The sequence below is a fragment of the Otolemur garnettii genome, unplaced genomic scaffold (genome assembly GCF_000181295.1).
Source record: "Otolemur garnettii isolate 467f Iridium unplaced genomic scaffold, OtoGar3 scaffold00011, whole genome shotgun sequence".
Taxonomy (NCBI): Eukaryota; Metazoa; Chordata; class Mammalia; order Primates; family Galagidae; genus Otolemur; species Otolemur garnettii.
The window spans coordinates 10,970,667-10,982,087 of NW_003852406.1; the positions used below are offsets into that span (position 1 = coordinate 10,970,667).

General features: G+C 34.6%; 1 protein-coding gene across 1 annotated transcript in view; it reads right to left on the reverse strand.

Annotated features, from left to right (window-relative positions):
• Positions 1 to 5,022: 5,022 nt before the first annotated feature.
• Positions 5,023 to 11,421, reverse strand: part of ADAM10 (ADAM metallopeptidase domain 10) — a 117,141-nt gene continuing 110,742 nt past the window's right edge. The window contains exons 15-16 of the mRNA XM_023509983.1: positions 9,157 to 9,283; positions 5,023 to 7,278 (exon numbers count right to left, since the gene is read on the reverse strand). Of these exons, the coding sequence (XP_023365751.1) occupies positions 7,184 to 7,278; positions 9,157 to 9,283 (222 nt within the window). The 3' untranslated portion in view covers positions 5,023 to 7,183. The remainder of the gene's footprint in view (positions 7,279 to 9,156; positions 9,284 to 11,421) is intronic.

Sequence of the window (11,421 nt, forward strand, 5' to 3'; positions counted from 1 at the left end):
GCTGGGTTTTGTGGCAGGCACCTGTAGTCCCAGCTACTTGGGAGGCTGAGGCAAGGAATTGCCTAAGCCCAGGAGCTAGAGGTTGCTATGAGCTGTGCTGCCACAGCACTCTACTGAGGGCAATAAAGTAAGACTCCGTCTCTAAGAAATAAAAAGAAAAAAGAAAACTGAGGACCTTTCACCAACTCCTTGACTATGATATCTGACATCTGTCAAAGTAGAAGTCAGCCTTTCAGCAAGTGAATACAATACTGAGCAAAGATTAAAGTTTACATATAATAAAATCAAGAGCAGAAATATCTTTCCCCAAAGAAAAATGATCTTATCAGTGCAGCATACAACCAATTAACATTATTAAAACTCCTATTTAACATATTTAAACTCCCCACATCCTTCGGATTTTGGTTCAAGCGTTGCTTTCACAGGGAAGTATACCCTGACCTCCTATGTCCTACCTCCTCTATCCTATCCCTGCTTTATCAGCTCTTAGATCACCAGAGACCTCCCCCACCTCAGCACGTATCATGGCCAGAATTGTACATTTACTCGAATAATTGTTCAATGAATATCTGTCTCATTTACCAGACCAGAAGCTTCACCAGAACAGAGACTCAGCCCACTACTGTATTCTTATCATCCAGCAGAAGCCCTGGCACAATCAAGCGCTTAAGAAATGTCTGTGCAATGAATGACATAGATAACTGGTCCATGCATATCAGCACACCACAGGAGCCAAAGAACGCCACACACGCTCTGATAGGACTTCAAGTGAAAAGGAGGAAAAATGGTTAACAGGCCAGTTCACTTCATCAGAGATGCTACTAACAGGTGCTTATGAAAAATGAAAACTAAATACAATCACAAAACTGAATGAAAGATCAACATACTGACGTCTTAATTTATAAAAATTAGCCTTTTGTGTTTGGAAATACAAAGGCTAACTCCCATGCCCAAAGGCAGTGGGAGAAAATAATAATAAAATATACATTTAGAATGAAGAATAATACAGCTTAATTTGTTCAATATTACCAAATAGGCTTCATTTTTTTCACAATGATTTCTAAAACCCATGAAACTGGAAGTATTTTTTATATAAGACAAGCTACACTCCATTAGGTTAATTCTAATTTCTTTACACTGCAAATAATTATAGGGTATCTTTTTTAAAAGTTTATTTCCACCTCCAGGGACCATTATTTAAATAAGAAAGGGTGGAAGTTATCTACTGTACTGAGCTATTTATTTAACATTTATTCCAATGTGGGACACAGAAGTTTCAGTGGATGACCACACTCCCTGACATATTTAGCAGAAAACAAATATTTTTCTTAAATAGCTAGCAAGCCCCATAACAATTAGAGAGCAAATAGGGATCTAAGGGCCTGCTTGCGAATACCGATAGCTTCAAGATTTCACCCTAGTAGTTGAAATCAATTAATTATTCATTGTAACTGGAGCAGACTATAATTAATTATGTTAACTTGACTGGTTCAAGTTTAATTCCACTAAAAAAATTATAAAAAGTTATTATGAATATAGGTTATTATCACGAATTACTGCTAAAATAAAAACATAATGAATAAACTTCTATGTGAATTCAATTCACATTTAAAACACTTACATGGAAAATTTCAGCTATAAACACAGGCGGAAAAAATACTGTATCTCTAAGTACCCATCACCCAGCTTCGATAATTATCAATTCACAGCCAGTTTTGTTTCCACTATACCCTTACACACTAGCCAACTCCAACTCCTCAATCATTTTCAAGCAAATATTACACATATCTTTTTGTTTTTACATATTTCAATTCACATCTCTAGAAAAAAAGGGCTCCTTGTAAAATATAACCATAACACCATTATCACATTAAAAAAATAACAGTAAAAATCCTTAATATCACCAAACATCTAGTCAATCTTCATATTTCTCCAATGGTCTCTTAACAGTTCATTCAAGCCAGGATCCAAATAAGTCCATAAATTGTCTTGGTAGATGTATCTCTTAAGTCTCTTTTATGCCTTTTCTTCTTGAATTTTAGTTGTTGAAGAAATAGGGTCATTTGTCCTGTAGTTTTCCAGAGTCTGGACTTTGCTGATTTAATCTTTCGTAGTATCATCTGTTCCTCTGTCTCCTGTATTTTCTAATGTAGTGGTAGTTAGATCTGCAGGCTTGATCATGATCAGATCTGACTTTTGGCAAGACTGCTTTGGAAGTGGTACTTCAACAGCAAACACTAAATCTGACTCCTGTCTCTTTGTGTAGTTAGCAGTCACTGGTGGTTACTATCTAGATCAAATCCGTAAGTTATTGGGGGATAAAATGCTGTTATCCTAAGTCTATCATTTCTCTGTAGCTTATTAGCTGGAATGTCTTTAAAAGCATATACCACAGGTAACTACGATTTGGTTCACTATCATTAACTCAAGAGTTAAACGTAACAGGATGAGTTTCAATCTCGTGCACATATTATCCTTACTGATACTAAAATCAGCTTAACTTAGAACAGTGGGAACTTCTCCAAGGTGCCTCCTCAATCTTTTGACAGACCGCTGGTATAATACAATGTTTTCTAGGTTCTCCTTGGACATTTTTTCCACTCTACCTGGAATTAGCCATTAATCCAGCAAAGTCTGGTTTCTTTAAAGAAAACTGCATTTAGAGACCACAACTGGGGCACTAAATTTGATTTTTATTTAAATTACATCCAAAGCTAATAAAGTTAATTAAGCAGGAGTCTTCTACTATTGTTTCTAATAGTGGCTGCACACGTGAATTTTTAAGCATGAGATTCTTAGATGTGTTTCAAAATTAATCTTATATATTAATGGTGAGGGTACAAATTGGTACATCTATCTGGAAGACAGTATCACAATTTTTATCAATGACCTTTTTTTTTTGAGATAGACTCTTAAGCTGTTGCTCTGGGTAGAGTGCCGTGGCATCACAGCTCACAGCAACCTCAAACTCTTGGGCTCAAGCGATTCTTGCCTCGGCCTCCCAAGTAACTGGGACTACAGGTGCCTGCCACACCACCTGGCTATTTTTTTTTTAATTGGTTGTAGTTGTCATTGTTGTTTGGCAGGCCTAGGCTGGATTTGAACCTGCCAGCTCCTGGTATATGTGGCTGGTGCCCTACCTGATGAGCTACGAGGCACCAAGCCTTTATCAATGACCTTTAAAAAAATCTTTAACCCAACATTTCTACTTTCAGAATTTTATTATTAGGCTTAGGATTGTCCTCATACGATTGTTTAAAACAGGGGTCCTCAAACTTTTTAAACAGGGGGCCAGTTTACTGTCCCTCAGACCACTGGAGGGCCAGACTGCGGGCCCGGGACGAGTCAGCTGCTAAGCAGGACAGGCAGCGGCAGCAAAAACACCCAGTGGGCCAGATAAATGTCCTCAGCAGGCTGCATGTGGCCCGCGGGCCATAGTTTGAGGACCCCTGGTTTAAAATAATGAACCTAGAACCTAAATGTCCAAACAGTGAGAATGGGTTAATTTTAAAAATAAATATCCATAGAATAAAATACCTACATTCACTAAAATCATATTGTACAATATCAATGTATTGTTAAATATAGTAGGTAGGTTATAAAAGTATACAGATTATGCTTTTAGAAAAAAACATCTCGAAGCCTATTTCTCCAATGAGATTTCAGGAAAGAGCAGAAGCTCATCAATATTTTGCTCACCCCTCCCTTTTTACCTCGCATCCTATTGCTTTTTATAGGAGAGAACAGATGCTCTGAATAGCTTATCAATTATAAAATACATGAACTTCTACTGAAAATAGTGTATATACGTTTGTATCTAAGACACACAATATAGCAATGTGAAGTACACGGGCTCAGTTTGCATTCTAATGATACACAGATACCGAGTTTGATACAGAAACAATAATGGTAATAAATGGGAAAAGCTAATCAAATGGAAGTTGTCCATTTATTTCACTGATGCTCTGATACCTTCAATTAGAAATACTTAATGAGAAAATTAAAGGCCTTCTCAAGCAAAAGCGTCTATACTTTCACAGCTGCCGAAGATAACAATCACATCTTGGTAGAAATAATAATCATTAGGTTAGACCACAGGGACAGAGACAAGGTCTTAAGGATAAAGCAGTTTGCTCAGCTTGAACAAATTCTTCCCTGAAGCGCAATATATTGCCTGACAGTGTGGGGAACACTAAGCCCAATAATGCTTAATAAATTTATTTTATTTCTGATTTTGGGAGTTGGTGTGCCTGAATTTAGGAAACTGAAAAGGAAAGAGAAAGAAAAAGAGACAAAGAGGAAAAAAGAGGGAGGGGTATTGCCAGTTAAACAAAATTTAAGCACAAATTCATTGACAAGTAAAAAGAGCACGTTTATAATTACCTGACTTAACATTGATGGTTTCACGACCAAACTACATGACTAAACATAATATACCTTTTCCTAAATTAGCTAAGCAAATTGCATATTTACTCATTTAACAAGTATTACTTATTTACACCTAAATTTGACTAGGAAAGAAGAATTTGAGGCAGAGTACCTCATGTGGACCCTACCTACCCTGAGCTTTAATTCCTTTTCTAGATAACACTAAAATGTCAATTCTCTCCTTATTTGCTATGAATTCGACAAAACAGGAAAGTGTTGGCTCAAATTTTTAAAATATACTTCTTATTAAAGCTGGCTTTTAAAATAAATGAGTTACTTAGCATTCAAATAAATAAGACTCTAAGTTTCCAAAACGACTCATCTCTTCCACCAAGCACTGAATATTGATTACAAAAAATGTAAAGCATTTGAGATTAGTGGAGTGTTTTAAAAATGTTGATTGTCTGCAGATGAAGTATCTAACTGGAAATATTCTACGTGGACTCCAAAGTAGGAATAAAGATTATCTATACTTGTGCGGGAAGAGACAATCTTCTTTCTGTTTAACGATGTCTTTCATTTAGTAAGAAAAAGTTGCCTTGTGGGAAGTTTTTTTGATAATTCTCAAAGTTCAAAGACTATAGAACCTTCAAGTTGATTTCATCAAGTCTATTTATTAATGCATTTCAAGTTTCAAAAAACCTTACATCTTTGCACAATACTTTATTTTTTTCAATTTTTAGTAAAAATTTCCAAAGTGAACAAAAAAGATACTGTATAAAACACAGTGGACATTAAACTGACAGTAGTATTAGATCTCATTTGTCTTGATCCTTTTGTTTTACCACACTTTGATTCGCAGTGGAAAGAGTTCAGTGCACATATCTCTTTTCAGAAAACACTTAACTTAGACTCAAAATAAAATAGGGCAGTGTGTGTACCTGCCAAAACCCTACCACAGGATAACATTACAAGCAAAAAATTTACATGTTCCAAAGTCTACCACACTCAAGAAGTTACTAAGAACTCTTGCAGAATAAAAGTCACCATTTTAGAAATGCAAACCCACTTCCAACCTTTGCACAGTCCAAAATCAAAGGCATTTAATGATTTAAAAGCAATTACATACATATCTACCTACTTGTTTGTTTAGAATTATTTATAGTCTATCTGGGATTTCATGTACAAAATTTGTCTCTAAATCATGTACAAAAAGCTGTATTTTGAAAAAAGTCACCACGTACTGTACAAGTTTACAAGGAAGAGATCCCATTGTTTTCTCTAGCATTTTTGGCCTTGCTGGCTTGCGTCACATTATGAGAATGATTGTGTAAACCTTATACTCTTACACTCAAAAAAAAAAAAAAAAAAAAAAAGGAAAAAAAAGCCAAAACACAGAAATCTTTTCAACTTTCCCTAAATTTGAAAAGTCAGGAAAATCATAGCTGTTTACTTCTAATTTAAGCAATGTAACTGGAAAACAGAAGCAATAAATATGTCACAAGCTTAAAATTGTTTTTGTAATGCCCCTTCCATTTCCTGCATAGCAATGAACCTGTTAATACATTAAATGCTTTTGCTTTCTCTTTCTTTAAAATGCCAATTATTTACATCTGTTTTAAAAATAAATTTGGAATGGGACATTGTGCTGTTTCACCTTCACTGTTATTAAAACATTTTAGGGAAAAAAGTCACAAAGGCTACCTACAATTTTAACTACTAGTTGAGTAAATTACTCATCTTTAGTGGTTACCAATGATCAGTGATGATATGAAAAAACTTCAAATATTTTGATAAAGACACAGCTTTTCTTTTCCATATCAGACAAAAAACATAATTAGTATACTTCAGATATATGGAAAACAAAATAAGTAGGCTACAAACAGAATAATTTCTTTGACATAATTATCTACCAAAGCATGAATAAAATTTCATCTATCAATTCAAAAATGGAATTGAATTAGAAAATTTAAAATATATAAGCAGAAATCAGACATTTACATAAAGAACTCTGAAGTAGTATGCTGCTAATGTCCAGTTTGTGTAACACTTAACTGTGTTCTTCAGCATAGTCACTCATGCTCATAGCAGCCATTTGATAAAGAAAAAATGTATTAGACTCAACTCCATCATAAGAAAAAGGTAAATTGATTTTCATTTCAAAACTGCCTGTGTAAAGCATTACAGAATCCTGGACCACTGAATACCACCATTCTCTGTTATCCTGAGTATGTCAATTAAACAGTAATTTTTCATTAAGAGCGGAAAAATTTTATAATACAAAGAAACATCCATATTGCAATTTCTGTTTACAATTGCACACAGAAGTACAGTGTACGTAAGAAATACATGTCTGCATATAACAAGGTATGTACATTGGCAAGTGATGTCTCCAATGTTGAGGTGGTCGAGCCTCCTAGCCTTCACTGGCAGTTGAAAAAAATATATATATATTTCAATTTGTGATAAAAGTTTTTCGAGAGCCAAGTTTGCCTGCAAGTGAAGAAAATGCAGCAACGAAGAACAGGGAACAAGGGGGCACATAATAATATTCTAAGACTTTGTGCCATTAGGTTAAAAATATCTGTCCATAAGAAAATTGGGTTCCTTTTCCACCTCCCACCCCCAAATTGGAATTTTCAGGCTTTAAAATTTAAGTCATTCCACCTGGTCTGAGGACATAATCTCTTGCCATTTTTTTTCTTCAACTGTTACTTGTGAGGGTTTAGTCTGGAGATGACAATTTGATAGTTTTCTCTTTGGAGTGAAGTTTTCCCATTGTAGGCACTAGGAAGAACCAAGGCAACAGCTGCAGTTAACGTCTCATGTGTCCCATTTGGTAACTCTCTCGGGGCCGCTGACGCTGGGGCTGCTGGATGGGCTGTGGCGGTCTCCTCCTCTTTAAAGTGCCTGTGAGTCGCAATGAAAGAAAAACAGATTTATTGTGAGCTATTTAATCTTTAAAAACAAAGCTGCTATTTCGACAAAGAAGGTTCTAGTTCAGTACTGTCCAATATAATAATAAGAGTTGCCTATACAATTCTAAATTTTCTAGTAGTCATAATAAAAAAAAGTAAAAGAGAGATGGGAAATCACAGTATGTTTATTTTACTTAACCTAATACAGCCAAATTTTTTCATTTTATATAATTTTAAAATATAATACAAAAAATTATTGATGAAATATTTCATTGTTTTATAGTAAGTCTTCAGAGTCTGGTATGTATTTTATACTTGATAGCACATCTCAACTCAGACTACCCACATTTCAGTGCTCAATAGCCACAAGTATCAGACAAGTATCTAGATTAATTTTATAGATTCTAAGGATAGAATCCATGAGGAAATTACTAAGTGTCTTTAAGCAAATAAGTTCTCTGAAACTCAGATGCCTATAAAACAAGAATGATAAATAACTCACATAGTCTCTTGTGAAGATTATAAAATTCACAAAACAGTGCTTAGCACTTTTTGTGAGGGTTCCACAAATTGACAGCTAGTTTTTTTTAAAGTTGTTAAAAGTGCTATTTACTTAAAATGAAACCACACAAAATAATTGTTTCATTGAATGAGACCGTAATTGGTAACATTACTGAAATAGTGTCATGTATCATGTGGAAATCCCCTAAATATGTCAGTTTCCAGAGTGCAAGCTAACATTGTGCATTTCAGTGAAGTAATGATATCAAAATCAAATTTCCTCTGATTTGCCCCAAGATACTGTCCTAGCATGACTGCTGGACTTTCTTGCTCCAAGACAGGTAAATGCAGGTGAACAAGTCAGGGGAAACAGAGAAAATGATAAAATCTAGTTTTGAACTACTTTCTGTGGAGTAGAGAACTGGCTAGGCAAAAGGTAGAAGAGGGAAATGGCTCCAGTTAGCTCTGGCTCTCCCCCAGCCACCGCCATGGGACAATGTCTGCCTCAATATCTGTAGAGAACAGGAGTCCTGAGGGCAGCACAAAATAGCACAAATTCCTTGGAGAGGAGAAGGAACAAATAGACACAGACTAAATAATCCGGAGCAGTTACTTCTACCTCTTCTCCTACAAATGCCCGTAGCTAATTTAAAGAGGTCCCCTAATGCTGCGTCTCCCTGAGAGGTAAAATGTGGAGAGCAGAGCAGCAGAGTTGTTTTCAGGGATGGCAAATACTTGACTGTGCATAGCTGATGACTGGAGCCTCTAATGTAATACTCTCTCATAGCCTGGGATCTGCATTTCTCCATTAGCATTTCACCTGGGGAAAATGAATTTGTGTGCCAGAAAATACTGCAGGAACGCAAACATTAAAAACAATTCAGAAAGCTGGGCACAATATGCCCGTAGTGGCAGCTACTTGGGAGGCTGAATGAGGAGAATCACTTGAGCCCAGGAGCTCAAGGTTAGCTCAGGCAACATAGTGTGATCTCTTAAAAAAAAAAAAGCAGCAGCAAAATTATTAGCATAGAAAGACCTATCATTTAAAAGTAGCTTAACTACCATAATAAAAACAAGGCAATATATTAGAATATGAAACAAAAGTAAGAAATATGTACCAAGGAAAAATACAAATTTGTAGTTCTAAATATTTTTAGACAGTTAAGACAAATTAGCATTAAATTGGCAGTCACTGGCTAGATTGTACTGATAAAAAAGCACAAACATCAACTAAATCATTGACTTTGTAACCCAATTCTGAAGGTGAAAATGCTATAAAATTTGTCAGTAAAAAGTCATTTATAATTCAATTCTACCTCTTAAATAGTTCTGTGTTATATAAATGTACACCTTGCTCAAACAGTCTTACCTGGAAGTGGTTTAGGAGGAGGCAACTTTGGATTACTACTTGGAGTATGAACACTGCATATCTTAATAAATCCAGCCATTAACATGATGAGGGCAATTCCCATAAGTAATACTGCCCACCAATGAGCCTAGAAATAAACAGATTTTTTCCACTGAAAAAGCTATAAAATATTCTAGAATAGAATATCTTACATTTCGATTTTTAAAGAACATTTGTTGGTTGAGAATATTGAAAGAACATTTGTGCATATATATGTGTGTATATATCATGTATGTACATACATAATTTCTTTAAATATAAAAAGTTTAAAGGAGAAAATAGAAATACCCATAATTTCACCTCCTAGAGGAAAACACTCAATCTTACTTTCCTTTCAGTCCTTTTCTATATTTGTCTGTATTGAACTGTATTTGTCATATACACAAACACACATGCAAAACTGGAATCATCTTGCTATTGTTAAGCTACATTTGACTGTTATTAAATACTTTCTAGTTTTAATTTTTTGTCTCTTATTCTAATTGGTTTTTTAAAAACTCTTTAACCTATACTGTTTCCTAATCAGTTAAGACCAAAATTCTCTTTTCCTCTTCCTCTCCTTATTTCATTTGGATTTGATACCCAGACCACTGTTAGGAAATTATTACTACTTTTTAAAGCTGCATACCTTGAAGCTTAGTATCTGTAGCTAATACATCTTAATATCTTAATGTTAATACCTTAATATCTACAAAAATATTTTTATATTTTAGTTTTTATTATATTAAACACATATATCATAGTATCTTCCTATTCATTCATTCACTTGTAGATTAACTATCTTTTTTAATATGAAAAATGGATATATACAGTATAGCACCAGCCAGACTTTACCCAGGATAAGATGACACCCAAAACTTCACTTTTAACTCATATAAAACAAATAAATTTAGCCCCCCTAATCATTTTCAAAAACTACTGATAAAATCTTATTTATAGAAAAATTACTGTTTCCATTCTTAAGAAATTCTGTTTATTTTACAATTTCAAATATTCCAACTTTGCTTTTAGAGAGCATGTACTGATAAATATAAAATATCCAGTAAGCTCTCACCTAATGTGCACAATGTAAGGGTATATACACCACACTCCCTGGGTAAGGGCTCTATACAACCTGAACTTTACCTAACAAACACAAGCAATATAACCTAATCATTGTACCCTCAAATTAACCTGAAACTAAAATTTTTTTAAAGAAGGTATCTACAACCTTAAAACTGTGAATCATCACATTGGCTTACCATGGATTATTATAATACATTATAGAGTTACTGCTATTTACTTCCAGCAAAACTCCCAATTAAATAGATTTTCTATGATCTAGGGTCTTACAACAATCTACTACCTTATATTATTTACTTTATCCAGCAGTGATTGAGTAATTGAACACTAATGCCAATCTGAGCATTAATGAAAGTAAAGCTAAAATAAAAATACGTGCTGTGGCAAAAAACCCCAAGCCACTTTTTCTGTGTGTGCTTAAAGCCTTTCCTGTATTTTTAAAGATTTGCTTTATTTTGAAAATATCTCAAACTTGTAGAAAAGTTGCGAGTACAATACAAAAAACTTTTAAAACTCTGGCAGCACTCAAAAGTTAAGTTGCTAGCACCCCTTCCTCTAAAAGAAGGCTGTTTTCCTTGATACAATACAATCATCAAAACCAGGGAATTAGTGCTGAACATTACTGACATTTCATCCTCAGACTCCATTCAACTTTTGCCATTTGTCACAGTACTATCCAGTTGAAAATCATGTGCTGTGTTTAGCAGCCACATTTCTTTAGTTGCCTTTGATCTAGAAAGGCTGGGGGTCTTTCTGTGGCTTTTATGACTTTGAGACTTTTGAAGATTTACAGGGCGGTTGTACTGTATGAGAATGTCCCTCAATATTGGTTCCTCCAGTGTTTATGATTAGATTCAGGGCATACATGTTTGGCTAAGAATATCACAGATGTATTCTTCTTATGGCATCCTCCCAGGTGACACACGATTTTGATTTCATTACTGGTAATGTTAACTTGAATGCTTGATCACTTCATTAAGGTGCTATCTACCAAACTTCACCACAAAGACTCTTTTTCATAGTCAATGAGTACTTTGTAGGAACGTAATCTGGAACTACATAAATATCCTGTTCTTCATCAAACTTTCAATGTATTCATTTATTTATTCCCTGTGGTTTCCTATTTTCATACAATGGTTATAATCTACTACCATCCTTATTGTG